The sequence below is a fragment of the Hemiscyllium ocellatum genome, chromosome 22, assembly GCF_020745735.1.
Source record: "Hemiscyllium ocellatum isolate sHemOce1 chromosome 22, sHemOce1.pat.X.cur, whole genome shotgun sequence".
Classification (NCBI taxonomy): domain Eukaryota; kingdom Metazoa; phylum Chordata; class Chondrichthyes; order Orectolobiformes; family Hemiscylliidae; genus Hemiscyllium; species Hemiscyllium ocellatum.
Genome location: NC_083422.1, coordinates 10,314,523 through 10,331,312, shown reverse-complemented (window position 1 = coordinate 10,331,312; position 16,790 = coordinate 10,314,523). Strand labels below are relative to the sequence as shown.

At 44.0% G+C, this 16,790-nt stretch overlaps 1 protein-coding gene across 1 annotated transcript in view; it reads right to left on the bottom strand.

The window, feature by feature from the left end:
* The window catches only part of ipmkb (inositol polyphosphate multikinase b), a 102,965-nt gene extending 86,576 nt beyond the window's left edge, over window positions 1-16,389 (bottom strand). The window contains exon 1 of the mRNA XM_060841870.1: window positions 16,099-16,389. Coding sequence (XP_060697853.1) covers window positions 16,099-16,249 — 151 coding nt within the window. The 5' untranslated portion in view covers window positions 16,250-16,389. The remainder of the gene's footprint in view (window positions 1-16,098) is intronic.
* Between the last annotated feature and the right edge of the window lie 401 nt (window positions 16,390-16,790).

The window sequence follows — 16,790 nt, the reverse complement described above, 5'->3', positions numbered from 1 at the left end:
AGCTGAAAGAAGACAGAAGGTGGTGGTTGATGGGAAATGTTCATCCTGGAGTTATTAGTGGTGAACCGCAAGGATCTGTTTTGGGGCCACTGCTGTTTTTCATTTTTATAAATGATCTGGAGGAGCGCGTAGAAAGATGGGTTAGTGAATTTGCAGATGACACTAAGGTTGGTGGAGTTGTGGATCGTGCCGAAGGATGTTGCAAGTTACAGACGGACATAGATAAGCTGCACAGCTGGGCTGAGAGGTGGCAAATGGAGTTTATGTGGAAAAGTGAGAGAAGATTCACTTTGGAAGGAGCAACAGGAATAAAGAATACTGGGCTAATGGTAGTATTCTTGGCGTAGATGAGCAAAGAAATCTTGGTGTCCATGCATAGAGATCCCTAAAGGTTGCCACCAAGATTGATAGGATTGTTAAGGCAGCATATGGTGTGTCAGCTTTCATTAGTTTTATCAGTTTCAGAGCCACAAGGTCATGCTGCAGCTGTACAAAACTCTGGTGTAGCCGCACTTTGGATATTGCGTACACCTCTGTACCACATTACAGGAAGGATGTGGAAGCTTTGGAAAGGGTTCAGAGTAGATTTACAAGGTGTCGCCTGGTATGGAGGGAATGTCTTATGAAGAAAGGCTGAGGGACTTGAGATTGTTTTCATTAGAGAGAAGAAGGTTGAGAGATGATTTCATTAAGACATAAGATAATCAACAAGTTAGATAAGGTGGACAGTGAGAGCCTTTTTCTTCAGATGGTGATGGCTAGCATGAGGAGACAAAACATTAAATTGACGGGTGATAGATACAGGACAGGTATCAGAGGTAGTTTGTTTACTCTGTAGTAGGGGCATGGAGCATACTGCCTGTAGTAGACTTGCCAACTTTAAGGGCATTTAAATGATCATTGGATAAACATATGGATGAAAATGGAATAGTGTAGGAGAGATGGACTTCAGATTAGTACCACAGGTCAGCGCAACATCGAGGGCGCTGTAATGTTCTATGTTCTTTGTCCCTGGATAGAATGAAGGTTTGTCTGCCTCAAAACACCCATCAATCAGAAGGGCACATACTTTTGAAATATTTAGTCAATAAAGATATACAGCACAGAAAAAGATGCCCTTTAAACGTTGTTACAGCCTCCACCACATCCTCTGGCAGCTCATTCCATACACACACCAACCTCTGCATGAAAAGGTTGCCCCTCAGGTCCTTTTAGATCTTTTCCCTCTCACCCTAAACCAATGCCTGGTGGTTCTGGACTCCCCCACACCATGGAAAAGACCTTGTTTATTTACCCTATCCCTGTCCCTCATGATCTTATAAACCTCTGTGAGGTCACTCCTCAGCCTCTGACTCTTCAGGGAAGACAGCCCCAGCCTATTCCGCCTCTCCCGATAGATCAAACCCTCCAACCCTGGCAACATTCTTGTAAATTTTTATTTGAAACTTGAGACGGTTCACATATCTTTCCAACAGGAGGGAGATCAGAATTGCACACAAAATTCCAAAAGTGGCCTAACTAATGGCCTGTCCAGCTGCAACATGACCTCCCAACTCCTATATTCAATGCTCTGACCAATAAAGGAAAGCATACCAAACACCTTCCTCGTTATCCTATCTACCTGGGACTCCACTTTCAAGAAATCACCATTAAGTGTAAAAGTCCTGACCTGATTTGCTTTTCCAAAATGCAACACCTCACATTTATCTAAATTAAACTCATCTGCCACTCTCAGTCCATTGGACCATCTGAACAAGATCCCATTGTACTTGGAGGTAACCATTTTTGCTGTCTACTACACCTCCAATTTTGGTGTCATCTGCACACTTACTAACAATACATCTTATGCTCATATCCAGATCATTTATGTAAATGACAAAAAGTAATGGACCCAGTACCGATCCTTGTGGCACTCCATGGGTCACAGGCCTCCAGCTTAAAAGGCAACCCTCTACCACCACCCTGTCTTCTACCTTCGAGCCAGTTCTGTATCCAATTGGCTAGTTCTCCCTGTATTCCATGAGATCTAACCTTGGTAACCAGTCTACCATGAGGAACCTTGGTGAATGCCTTACTGAAGTCCATGTAGATCATGACTGCCACTCTGTCTTAATCAATCCTCTTCATTACTACTTCAAAAGTTTGTGAGACACGATTTATCATGCATGCTGACTATCCCTAATCAGTCCTTGCCTTTCCAAATATATGGAAATCCTGTTCCTCAGGATTCCCTCTGACAACATGCCCATCGCCAATGTCAGGCTCACTGGTGTTTGGTTCCTGACCACCTTTCTTAAAGAGTGGCACCACATTAGCCAACTTCACTTGTGACTATCGATGATACAAATATCTTAGCAAGGGACCTAGCAATCACTTCCCCACAGAGTTCTAGGGTACACCTGATCAGGTTCTGGGGATTTATCCACCTTTATGTGGTTTAAGACATTGAACACCTCCTCCACTGCAGAAGAACATTTTTCAAGATGTCCCCATCTATTTCCCCACATTGTATATTTTCCATATCCTTCTCCACAGTAAACACTGATGCAAAATACACGTATAGTATTTCCCCCATCCTCTGCAGCTCCACACGTAGGCTGCCTTGCTGATATTTGAGTGGCCCTATTCTATCCCTAGTTACCCTTTTGTCCTTAAAGTATTTATAAAATCCCACTGCCAAAGTTAAATCATGTCCACTTTGTGCCCCCCTGATTTCCCCCTTCAGTATACTCCTTGGAAGGTGTGAAAGGCATGATTATAAGCACAAGCTCAGTTTGTCAAGAACCTGAGTAACAGATATAAAGTTAATTGAAAAAGGATCAAACACAAAACAAGGCAAGATTCTTTTTTAATAAAGTACCAAGTGCTCAGAATCTGGAATACACCGCCCACGATTAAGGCAGTAGCAATTTCAAAAAAGGTTTGGGTAATTATCTAAGGAGAAAAACTGTGCAGGACTAAGGGGAAAAAGGCAAATAAGTCAGGCAAGCCTTTGCTCTTCCAGAAAAATGAAATATAATTTAGTGAAACACTAACATTGAATAGCTTCTCACTATTTAAAAAAAAATACACTTTTTGATTCTTCCAATAACATTTTTCCCCACCTAACTTTGTATCGACAGCACACTTGGATAGAAGATTCTCAATTCCCTCATCTAAATCATTGAAGTAGATGGCAAATTACTTACCCCAGGCTAGATAACTGACTTAATTTAAACAGGTGGTGGACAGAACTCTGAAATATCAGGGTGTTGAGGTCTATGCTGAATGGCATAAAATAAAGTTGATGACAGATCATCCACAACCTTCTAAAATGGCACAACAGGCTTAGGGGTCCAAAGGCTTAATTGTGTTCTTTTATTCCTACCAGGTTAATAACCAAGAGCCAAGCACTGATCCTTGCAGTAAATTAAGTAACAGCCTGCCAAGGTGATCCATTCCCTTAAAGTGACCCATTTGCTCCTACCGTTTCTTGCCCCTTAATCAATCTTCAATCCCTGCTAACACAATTACTACTTCCAACCCGCATAAACCACTCTTCTTGCAGAACAATCTTTCCTAAAGCATTTCATCAAATGCCTCTGAAAACCTAAATATAGTACAGTCAGTCATTGTTTCCCCTTTATCGACCCTACAATTTCAATCTTGAAAAACTGCAATAGATTTAACAAACACAACTTTGACAATGCAGACTCTGACATTCCCAGGTGTTATCTGGGGATTGAGGTGCCAGTTCCTTGAATCAGCTGGTCACAAAAGAAATATTCATTCAGAAACCTAATGCAGTCCATTCCAGAAACCTTTAAATAAAAAACCCTCAACTTCAAAAAGGGCAGTAAGACCACAAATTCAACTCACCATGATTGTAATGACACCTATGTGAGAGAGGACAATGGACAGACCTGCAGGTGGTGGCTGGGAGAACTACTGTGTGGCAGGTGAGCATATTCACGTTAGAACTTGGTGCAATAAGTTCAAATAGATCTTTTTTAAGTAACTTGATAAAAATGACACATTGAGACTTTTGCTAGGTACATGAGAAATCCAGGTCAGAGTGTTTTAAGTGCCTATTTGTTCAGTAATATTTGCAGCATTTCCTTTGCAACTGATATCAAGTCAAGTCTTTCCATTCTTTCTTTAACAATGATTGGAGATTTGCTACCTTCTAATCCATGGGGACCATTCCATTATGTAAGGAATTTTGAGTGGCTGCAGCAACTATGTTTAGAGTCACCTCTTTTACAACAATAGGATGTAGGCCATAATATCCAAAGAATTTGGTAGATTTTAGTCCATTAATTTTTCCACAGTCCTTTGGAACTAATATTAATTACTTTATATGCCTTGCTTAATTACTTAAGTTCCTAATAGCTTTGGTCAGGCTCTTGGTTACTCTTTATTCGGTTTGGCTTTAGTGTCTTTCGTGTAACAAAATACAAAATATTTGTTTCATGTTTTTGCCATTTCCTTATTCTCTACTGGAATTTCTCATGCCTTTATTTGCTGGACTCTCACTAAGTTTCTGTTTCATTCACCTGTAGAAATCCTTACAGCTTACATACTTCAAGGAAGGTCATTACTTAATTTTCCTCCTCTACTGTTTTTTTTTCATTCACCCAAGCTGGTTTCTCAAAAAAAAAACTCCTAGTTCTGAGGCCTCGGATTCTTCTTGGGAATATTAAAAATCTCTTTTAATCTAATACCATCTTCAATTCCATTAGTCAGCCCGAGATGGATCACTTTTACCATGGAGATTTTTATTTCTCAATGGATTTGCTGAGATTTATGACATATTTCTTGAAAGTATTCATTTTTTTTAAACCTACCATCATACTTTAATCAATCTTTCCAAATTAACTCAGCCCAGCTTGACCTTCATACTTACGTGATTGGTTTTGTTTGAGTTTCAGACTGTGGTTTCAACTTAACTACATCACTCATGAACACAATGTAAAATTCTATTGCCTCATCATCTCCCTTCTGCAGACAATGATTTTTTTTAAATTCACATCCTAAAAAAAAAGGAAGCACTGTAGTAGGCTAATTCTCATTAAGTTTCAAAAGGGTGAACAGGTAAAGATCAGTTCTTGTGATTAGGAAGTCAGTGATGTGAAGATATGAATTAAAAACTGTCACCAGGTGAATGAATGGTGGGGTTCACAGGAAATGACTTTACACAGAGAGCTATGGAGCATGGAATTCTTGTCAAAAGGAGCACCTGAGATAGTGGAAAGATTATTAAAAACGTGTGAAAGACAGCAAGGTAAGTGCAATGAGCCACCTTCTGCACTGTAAAATTCCACAGTTCGATATGTATTTCAGCAGAATTAAGGCCACCTGAAAGTATGCACTTCTACTTCATAAAAGTGGATTTCCTATGGAAGGGGCAGAGGAGTGGAGAGAGACAAAATACAGGCAAGAGATATTACATACCTATATGGGGATGGGATCAGATTACAGAAGTAGTGATACTGTTATGGACAAGCTAAATAATTGCTCAGAACCAGCATTTTCACAGCTTCTGGATATTCTAAAACACTGACAGATTTGTCTTAAGCAGACAGAATTAAAACTGCTTTAAATCACAAAGGGTGAGAGATAGTTTAAGGAACCCTGTATAGATGCAAACTATATTTAGGATTCACAACTTAAGTATCAACAGTCACCTCTTATCATTCTGGACTTTTTCAACTGTTCCATGCTAGTCTATTTTTTTTTAACTCTGTAACTGCACTTAAAAGTACTCTGTACCTTATGGGCGGCACGTTGGCATAGTGGTTAGCCTCACAGCACCAGAGACCCGGGTTCAATTCCCTCCTCAGGTGACTCTGTGTGGAGTTTGCACATTCTACCCATGACTGTGTGGGTTTCCTCCGGTTTCCTCCCACAATCCAAACATGTGCAGGTTCGGTGGATTGGCCATGCTAAATTTCCCATTGTGTTAGGGACATTAGTTAGTGGGTCTGGGAGGGTTACTCTTTGGAAGGGGTAAATGTCGGGGAATGGGTCTGGGTGGGTTGCGCTTCGGCAGATCAGTGTGGACTTGTTGGGCTGAAGGGCCTGTTTCTGCACTGTAAGTAATCTAATCTACCTAAGATGGTGCCAGATGCAACATTACAAACTTTTCACTGCACTCATTTTGAGTTCATGTGACAAGAACTATTCCATTCTACAATTATATTTCTTATAATGTTAATGATCACCGCCTTTTATTTAAAAACTAACTTGTAAAATAGCTACCCTATATGGTTCATTTTTGAAAGCAAAGAGCTCCTATGGTTTATTTCACCCTGTCTTCCACTCTCTCTTCTAAAGTAGAAGGGGAAATTAGGAAACACTGTGGTTAGAATATTGAACTTTGAGCATTCAAATTAAGTTCAAATGCAGTGAGAGGAGACTTTGTTTGAACTACACAGATCAATCCAACAGGCACATGCTATCCAGTTCCAGGTAGGTGAGTGGATTCTTGGCTTGAAACAGAGATTGAAAGATTTTTATTAAGCAGGGACATAAGAAATATGGCAATAAAACAGGGAAATGAGTTATGATCCAGATCAGTCATGATCTAATTCAGCTTAGTAAATTATTCTCATTCATATTTAGTCAAGTTTCACAGGCGAGTGACTGACGTTATGATAGATGAGCAGTTGTGCTCTATAGCTACACTAGTGCCAACAAATCCTCATTCCTGAATCTTTTGCATCTAAAAGAAGTCCTAAATGACAGCAGCAGAACAGACTTTTTTTTTAAAAAAAAGAGGGTCTAGCTTTTAACTTTATTTATTCTTTCAGGGAATGTGGATGTCATGAGTAAGGTCAGTAGTTATTGTCCATCCTGAACTGCCAAGAACTGATTGACTTGCAACAACATTTCAGAGGGCACTTCGCAGACTATCCCAATGCTGTGGATCTGGACTCACGTTGAGCAGAGGAAGTGAAGAGAACAGATTTCCTTCCTTCAAGCACATTAGTGAGACCAAGGTTTTGACAATGATGATAACTAACATGCTTATTATTACCAAGAATACCTTTTAATTCCAGATATTTCTACTGTACTCACTGTATACCCATGACCAAATACCTGACTAATGCCATTTACAAGTTCGCTGTTAATACCATCATAGTAGGTCAAAACTCGGATGGCAATGAAACAGACTACAGATGGGAGGCGGAAGACCTGGAAAAATGGTGCACTGAGAAGAACCCAGCCCTCAATGCCGGCAAAATCAAGGAACTCATTATTGACTTTTGGCGGGATGTTACTCATGCCCCCCTACACATTAACAGCACAGAAGTGGAACAAGTAGAGAGTGTCAAGTTCCTGGGAGTGGTCATCCACAACAAGCTTTCTTGGACTCTTCATGTGGATGCACTAGTTACAAAGGCCCAACAACATCTCTTCTTCCTCAGGCAGCTGAGGAAATTTGGCATGATGGTGAATACGCTTGCCAACTTTTAAGGGTGCACCATGGAGTGCATTCTGTCTGGATGTATCACTACCTGGTATGGCAACTGTAACATTCAGGATCGGAGACTGTTACAGAGAGTGGTGTCCTCGGCCTGGACAATCACAAAGACCAACTTCCCATCTATAGAATCCATCAACAGGCCTGCCAGCATTCTCAAAGATCCATCCCACCCTGGCAATGCTTTGCTTCAACTTCTGCCATCAGGGAGAAGGTACAGAAGCCTGAACACACACACCAGCTGGTTTCAAAACAGTTTCTACACTACTGTTGTTAGAATACAGAATGGACTCTCCAACTCTTAACATTCACCTGTACCTGTGTTTTTTTGTTTTTTGCTGTTTACCTATTATTTACTTATCTATGCTACTTTACTCTGATCTGCCTGAATTGCTTGGAAGTCAAAGCTTTTCACTGTGCCTTGGTACATGAGATAATAAATTCAATTCAATGTTTACTTAATTGGATTTAAACTCTGCCAGCAGCCATGATGGGATCTAAACCAGGTCAACATGTCAACTTGGACCACTCAACTAAAAGCAAAATACTGTGGATTCTGTGAAATTGAAATAAAAATTACAGATGCTGAAGAAACTCAATGCTGGCAGCAGTTGTGGAGAGAGAAAGAGTTAACATTTCAAGTCTGACATGCTTTTCCTCAGTTCTGTTCTGAAGAGTCAGAGTGGACTCAAAACATTAACCTTCAGCATACCTTGCTATAATCAGTTCGGAAGAAGTCACTGGACCAGAAACGTTAACTCTGCTTTCTCTCCACACTTGCTGTCAGACCTGCTGAGTTTCAGCAGCACTTATTTTTGTTTCATCCGCCTGTATCTCTGGGCGATTAGTCCAGTGACATTACCATTACACTATTATTTATCCCCTAGAAAGTTAACTCTCTGGCTGGTGCCAGCAGTAAAATATCATTGTGCCAGAAACCACCTGTACTAACATGGTACCTAAAATATTAAACAAAGGCAGCCCTGTGCTGTACCTGACCTCAAAACTGACAACGAAAGCAAAAATCATTACACGTGTGTCAAATCCCTTCTGCATACATGCCTTATCTTGTTCAATATTCACCAATGCAGAAAATAAGTCATTTATCACAGCACATACTCTGTGGTTTATCCGTTTATACAGTGTACTTTGGAACATATTTGACCAATTTCAAACTTTGCTTTTTAGATAAAGCATTTTAAAGTTAGGAAAGTAAATTCAGCTGAAATCCAGCTAATATCAAAAGGGACATAAAACTGGCAAAAATAAACGAAGACTGCATTTTATGACAAGCTGAATACTGTTTCTAAATTACAAAAAACACTAGAGAGACTTAACACGACAAATTTCATGACATAAGAACGTCTCAAATTCTCAGGTGATGGAGGAAATGCTCATTTGTACACAGCATGATCCCACAAACAGCGAGGTGATAGCAACCAATGAATTTTTTAAAAATGCTATAAAGGACAAATACTGGACAGGCCATCCCGAAAACCTTCTCTGCACTTCAAGAGAACCATATAATCTTTCTCATCCAAAGGCAAAAGAGCACTGCCTCAAAGCTGAATAGGAGTCTTAACATACAGACTTAAACAGGAGCTCTAAATCTAATTTAAAGCCAAGAACGCAATATGCGGAGCCACAACCAATAATGAAGGTTGTTAAAATTACCAAACCTTAAAACATCTTCACAAGTACAGTGCAGAGCTCAAAGTTCAGATAAGAGGTTCAAGATATTGTGGGAGAGGCTACAGGAGGATTTGAACATGAAGCTGGGAATTCGAAGTTTGAAGTATTTCCAAACCAAGACCCAATGTGCATCAGAAAGTCATTGGTTGTCCTTCGCAGATGAGGATGACTCTCTTCCACTCTCGGTGAGTCCGTAGGTGACTGCACAGCCTGATGTGGTTTCAGCAGACTCGGCCACACTTGGGACAAGAAGTGGTTGCAGGGAGAGGTGGATGCATTGGTGTGGCGGATGCATTGGTGTGGCAGTGCGCTCCTTATTTTCCCAAGTCTCAATGTGCTCAGCGCCTTCCTGTATGCTCCTCCTTCACCCTGGACAGTCTTGGGCCAGTGATTCCTACATTTCCCAGGAACTGAAAATCTACGCCATGTTCTTCGTGACACATTATCAATGAGGATGAGCACCTCACTAAGACCTTCCCCCCACCTCCACTGCTTGCCTTTAAACAACTGCCAAACCTCAAACAGATCGTTGTTCGTAGCAAGCTGCCCGGCTTTCAGGACAACTCCATACAACCCCGTCACGGTAGGCGCTGCAAAACATGTCAGAGTGTGAACACAGATACCACCATTACACGTGGGGACACCTCCCACCATGTACATGGCAGGTACTCATGTGACTCAGCCAACGTTGTCTATCTTATACACTGCAGGCAAGGATGCCCTGAGGCATGGTACATTGGGGAAACTGAGCAAAGGCTACGGCAACGGATGAATGGGCACCGCCCAACAAGCAACAGACAGGAGGGTTCCCTCCCAGTTGGGGAACACTTCAGCAGTCCAGGACATTCAATCTCAGACCTGCGGGTGACCATCCTCCAAGACGGACTTCAGGACAGGCAGCAGCGAAACGTGACTGAGCAGAGGCTGATAGCTAAGTTCTGCACCCATAGGGAGGGCCTCAACTGGGAGCTTGGGTTCATGCCACACTACAGATGACCACCATTGCACTATACACACACACACACACACTCCTACATACACACACAGGCACTCCTATACACATACATACACATGAACACACATATACTGACATGCACGCAAACACTCCCACACATCTTTACAGACACACACACTCCCACATATATCCTCTCAGATACTTATACCACTCTACACTCACGCACACACATATACACACTCTCTCAGTCACTCACAACCCCCCACCCCAGACACACACACTGCCACATGCACCCACTTACAGACTTAAGACACTTTACATTGACATACACTCTCTCTCTCACAACCCCCAACCCAGACACACACACACACACACACACACACACACACACATACATATTCATTTGTGGGGTGAATTTTGACTTGCAGAGTTACATTGTACTTCGCTCAAAAACTGCATGAATTAATATAAAACTTTGTTAGCTCACTTTTTAGTTTACAATCAGTCGAAACATTATGGCAAAGACAGAGAACACAAGGGGCTAACATCTTCAAACTATTGTCTAGCTAACACCCATTGATACAGTTAACTGGAGAATGCAACTTTTTAAAAAAAGGTTTTGTGGGTGTGATTTACACATGAAAGAAGTGAAACTATCATAGAATTCTAACAGATGAAAGCCTCAACGAACAATTAAGGTATTATTCAATGTATAGTTTCAGTTACATCACACTGTCAACTTTTGCTATAAATTCTGGGGCTGACAATTGTGTCCTCCACAACCACCTGATGAAGGAGCAGCACTCTGAAAGCTCATGTGCTTCCAATTAAACTTGTTGGACTATAACCTAGTGTTTTGTGATTTTTAACTTGGTACATTTCAGTAGGAATGCTGCATTTTGTCAGTGAGGCTTGAGGATATCACTGAAGTGTTTCCTCTATCCACCAGAGGCTCTTCGGCCATTTTGAAGCTGGAAGTAGAGCACCTCCTCGTGTCGGTCATGCAGACAACGTGCCCAGCCCACCATAGCCGATCAAGATGGTCAATGCCTCGATGCTGGGAACGTTGGTCTGGTCAAGGACACTAGTGTTATTATGTCTTCCTTCCCAATGGATTCTCAGGATCTTATGCAAGCAGCATTGGTGGTACGTACTGCTCCAATGCCTTGAAGTGTCTGCTGTAGACAGTCCACGTGTCAGAACCATGAGGTGGGCAGGAACTACCACAGCCCTGTATACCACGAACTCGATGCCAGAGTTGTTGTCCTCGGACCCCATTTTCCACAGGCTGCTGAAGGCTGCACCAGGATACTGGAGGCAATCTCTTCGTCAATAACTGACTGGACAGTGAGATACTAGAAACGTGCTCTACGGCCTCCCATGGAGCTTGACGATCAGGGGTTTGGTCTGCAATGCCGGGCCACGTTGGAGGAGGACCTTCATCTTGTTGATGTTCAGTATGTGACCCATTCTCTCATATGGCTCCATTAAGGTGATAATGGTCTGGAATTCAAGCTCTAAGTTTGCACACACACAAGCATCATCCACCTACTGCACCTCAATGACACTGGCTGCGGTGACTTTGGTCTTGGCTTGAAGGCAGCAGTGATTGAATAATTTCCCACTGGTTTTGTAGGCTAGCTCCACTCCAGTGGGGAGTTTGTCAGCGGTGAGGTGAAGCATTACAGTGAGGCAGATCGAGAACAGTGTTGAAGCAATGACACAGCCCTGCTTGACACTGGTCCAAAGAGGTAATGGGTCGGTGGTGGAGCCATTTTTCATCACTATGATTTCCATGTCGTTATGGAGCAGGAGAAGATGGTGACAAATTTCATGATACAGTCAAGGATGCTCTGTAATGCTTCCCAGTTGACGGTGTCAAAGGAGGTCATGTACAGGGTTCTTTTCTCTGCATTTCTCTTCCAACTATCTCACAGTGAAAATCATGTCACTTATGCCCCCACATGGTTCTACACTATGATTCTGAGAGGGGTTCCTCAGCTATAGGGAGATGGTTGAGGAAGACCTTGGTGGTGACTTTCCCAACGATCGACAGCAGGGAAGTTCCCCTGTACTTACTTTTTTTGAAAATGCTCAGGATTGTGGTATCTCAGAGCCCTCCCAGAATGCTCTCTGCCTTCTGGATAAGGCAGACAAAGGCGTGTAGCTGCAGTAGAAACTTTTTGCCTCAGCAAGCAGAGGGATGAAGGGGATGTCATCCAAAGAGCTCAGCTCAGCTCAGGATCAAATACAACAGCCTGGGTTGAGCTGATACTGCAGTAAGTTTCGTCTTACTTTATCTCCAGCACCCTTTAGTTTGATCATTCTTCCACTTGGAGAGGAACCAGCAGAGAGAAAGGATTTTAACAAAGGCCCTGTGTTTCCCTCTCCAGAGCAGAGTGACATAGATTCATCGAGGGCACAGAAGGTGGCCATTTGGGCCATCAAGTCCATACCAGCTCTCCGTGTAGCAGTTAGTCCCATTCCCCTCTTCTACCCTCAGAGATCTACAAGTTTATTTTCTTTAACTGTCCATTCAAGTTTCTTTTTGAAATCAGTGACCACCTCCATTTCCACTATCCTCAGACCCCATTTTCCTCATAATGTAAAATAGTTCTTCATCATCCCTGTAGGTCTTGCCCAAATTCTTGTTGTAAACGTAGCAATATTTCCTTGTTTACGTCTAAACTTGTCATAGCCTTACACAACTTCTTCAAACTTCCCCTATGCCAAGAAGAACAACCCCAGCTTTTCCAATGGGAGTCCCCGGGTTGCGAACAGATCCCATTCACAAATCAATTAGTACGCAAGTTGGAACACAATGCAGGAAATATTAAATAGCCATTCCTAAGTACAGGAAATGTTCATATGCTGAGTCTTTAAAATTACACGGTTGTACAGGATTGCGTTCATAAGTAACAGAGCTTGCGAGTCCGATATTTCTCATTTGGGAAACAACTATGTAGCTAATATTCCACATCTATGGAACCACTCTGGTAGATCACCTCTGCACCCTTATAAAGACCCTCTTACCCTTCCTAAACGCAAGTGCCCAGAACTGAATGCATATAAACACATCATCAAATAGAATCCCTACTGTGTGGAAACACGTCCATCAGCCCAAGTCCACACCAACCATCTGAAGAGCAACCCACCCTGTATTTACCACTGACTAATGCACCTAAGCTACACACCCCTCAACACTATGGGCAATTTAGCATGGCCAATTCACCTAACTTTCACACCTTTGGACTATGGGAAGAAACCAGAGCACCCACAGGAAACCCACACAGACATGAGGAAAATGTGCAAATTCCACACAAACAGTTGCTCAAGCTTGGAATTGAACCTGGGTCCCTGGTGCTGTGAGGCAGCAGTGCTAACCACTGAGCCACAGTGCTGCCACATATGAAGCAGGTAACTGGACAATTTTATCCCTCAAGATTGCTACAACGTTCAATATGATTATGGCTGTTCCTGCTTTTATTTTGAATTTGCATTTACTCGTTATAACGTTTGATTCTTGGTTTAAGAAAATCTTGTTAAACCTTTTCACTAAAAATGATCAAGCAACTACACTCTATGACAGCCTTCTGAAGCAGAGTTCTGAAGTCTCACAATCCTCAGAAAACATTTCTCATCTTTATCTTGAAAAAGAAAACCCAACCCTTAATTTTAAAACAGTGCCCAGAGCACTGGACTGCCTCATAGGATGAAACATTCTTCCTATATCCATCTTGTCAGGACTGTTCACGGTCTAACACAGGAGAAAGTGAGGACTGCGGATGCTGGAGATCAGAGTTGAGAGTGAGGTGCTGGAAAAGCACAGCAGGTCAGGCAGCATCCGAGGAGCACGAGAGTCAACGTTTCAGGCATAAGCCTTTCATCAGGAATCCTGAAGAAGGGCTTATGCCCGAAACGTCCATTTTCCTGCTCCTTAGATGCCGCATGACCTGCTGCGCTTTTCCAGCACCACATTCTCAACCAAGATCGAACACAGTATAATCAAGGCACTCCTCCCCTAAGCAACAGAGAAAGCCAGCCCAAACTGTTTGATGTCGACTTATAAAAGACATATTTGTTGCAGATAACAATGCAGTACCGCTCGTCTGAACCACCTCCAATGACTTAACATCCTTCCCTAAATGAGGAGACCAAAAACTGCACACAGTTCTCTAGTTCTGCAGTTGAGGCCTAACCAGAGTTTGATAGCCTCTGCTGGAAACATATATATGAATATACATGTGAACATATAGAAGGCAACAGTGACAAATAATCTTTTTCGCAACATATGGGAAAGATGTAGCCCGAGAATACGAATCCAAAAACATGACATTAGCAACTACCTGCATTAGTATATATTCAGCAGCCTCTTGAGTAAATTGCTGGGGTCACCAAGTGACCATGCAAACAGAACCTAGGACTCAGCTACCGGCTTTAGAAATAAACAGGTGACAAGTAAAATCTCCTCTGCATTGCCACCAAACCAAGGTGAATGAACCCAGCATGGCAGATACAGGTCTGAGCAACCAAAAACACTTATTCCAGGGGAGAAACTGTCCCTTTCTGTGAGAAAAACAAAGAGGGAGTGATATTTTATTGGGTTGACTGAGGCAGCATTTCTAAACACAGGTCGCCCATCCTTTCATTCCTTTGTTTAACCCACTACCACTCCCTTTGCCTTTTGTACCATGAAACCTTTTTTGTCATTTATTCTCTCTTGCCCTCTACTCTCAGTCCTCTCTTGTTCCTTCCACCTTGCTTAAAACCAATCACATTTCTCCATCCTCAGTTCCAAAGGTTCATCCACCTGAACTGTTAACCAAGTTTACCTCACCAGAGACTGCCAGATCTGCCAAGTATTTCCAGCATTTGCTGTTTTTACTTAAGAGTAATAGATATGTACAGCACGGAAACAGACCCTTCAGTCCAACTCGTCCACATCAGCCAGACATCCGAAATTAATCTAGTCTCCATTTGCCAGCACTTGATCTAAATCTCTCCAAACGCTTCCTATTCATATACCCATCCAGATGCCTTTTAAATGTTGTAATTGTACTAGCCTCCACCACTTCCTCCGTCAGCTCATTCCAAACATACATCACCCAGTGTTTGAAAAAGTTGCCCCTTAAGTCCCATTTAAATCTTTTCCCTCTCACACTTAACTTATGCCCTCTAGTTTTGGACTTCCCTACCCTGGTTTATGATCCTGTCTATTCACCCTTTCTATGCCTATGATTTTATAAGCCTCAATAAAGGTTACTTTTCAGCCTCCAATGCTCAGGGAAAAACAGCCCAAACCTATTCAGCCTCTTCCCTACAGCTCAATCCCTCCAACCCTTCAGAACTCTGCTTCGGAAAACTGGAGGGGGAACGGAAGGGAGGGGGGGATGAAGGAGTGGAGGGTTAAGAAGGGAGGTGAGGGGGGTGAAGGGGATGAAGGAGGGAGGGTGGGGGGGATGAAGGAGGGAGGGTGGGGGGGATGAAGGACAGGGGTGGGGGGATGAAAGAGGGAGGGTGGGGAGGATGAAAGAGGGAGGGTGGGGGGGATGAAAGAGGGAGGGTGGGGATGAAGGAGGGGAATCGGGGGGGTGGAGGGGAATCAGGGGGGGTGGAGGGGAATCAAGGAGGGAGGGTGGGGGGATGAACGGGTGGAGGGAGGGTGGGGGGGATGAACGGGTGGAGGGGGGGTGGGGGGATGAAAGAGGGAGGGTGGGGGGATGAGGGAGGGTGCGGGGATGAAGGAGGGGGTGGGGGGATGAAGGACAGGGGTGGGGGGATGAAGGAGGGGTGGGGGGGAATCAAGGAGGAAGGGTGGGGGGATGAAAAAGGGAGGGGGGATGAAAAAGGGAGGGGGGATGAAAAAGGGAGGGGGGATGAAAAAGGGAGGGGGGATGAGGGAGGGGGGATGAGGGAGGGGTGGGTGGGTGTGGTGGAGGGGGGGTGTGGGTGATCAGAGCTCCCCCCCCCCCTCACCCTCACTTACCCAGCTCGGATTTGCCGTACTTGTGGCCGGCCACCTGGTGGCTGAGGGGGGTGCAGCCGTTCGGGAAGCGGTGTAGCCCGAGGCCGAGGCCCAGGCCGAGCCCAAGGCCCAGGCTGGAGGCCGGCCCGGCTGAGCTCAGGCCGCTCTCCATTGCCCCGAGTGGCCGTGCTCCTAACCGCCGCCGCCTCTCCCTGTGTCGGTGCCGCTCCCGCTCCAGGTCCCGCTCGGCCGCCGCCGCCGCTTCAAATCCATCGAGAGGCTTCGGGAGCGCGAGCTTCCCCCCGCCCCCTGACTCCCGCCTCCCCCCCCACCCCACACCCACACCCACAGACACAGACACACACAGAGACAGAGAGCAGCCGGTCCGCCCCGACACTCCGCTTCCGTGTCCCACACAACCCGGAACTGACGGCAACGCGCATGGAGCAACTCCGGGAACAGGGGGATAGAGCAATGCAGCAGGGTCCTGGGGTGATAGAGCAATGCAGTAGGGTCTTGGGGGGGGGGGGGGGGGGGGGAATAGAGCAATGCACGAGGATAGAGGAATGCAGCAGGGTACGGAGGGATAGAGCAATGCAGTAGGGTCCCGGGGTGATAGAGCAATGCACGAGGATAGAGCAATGCAGCAGGATCTTGGGGTGATAGAGCAATGCACGAGGATAGAGGAATGCAGCAGGGTCCGGGGGGATAGA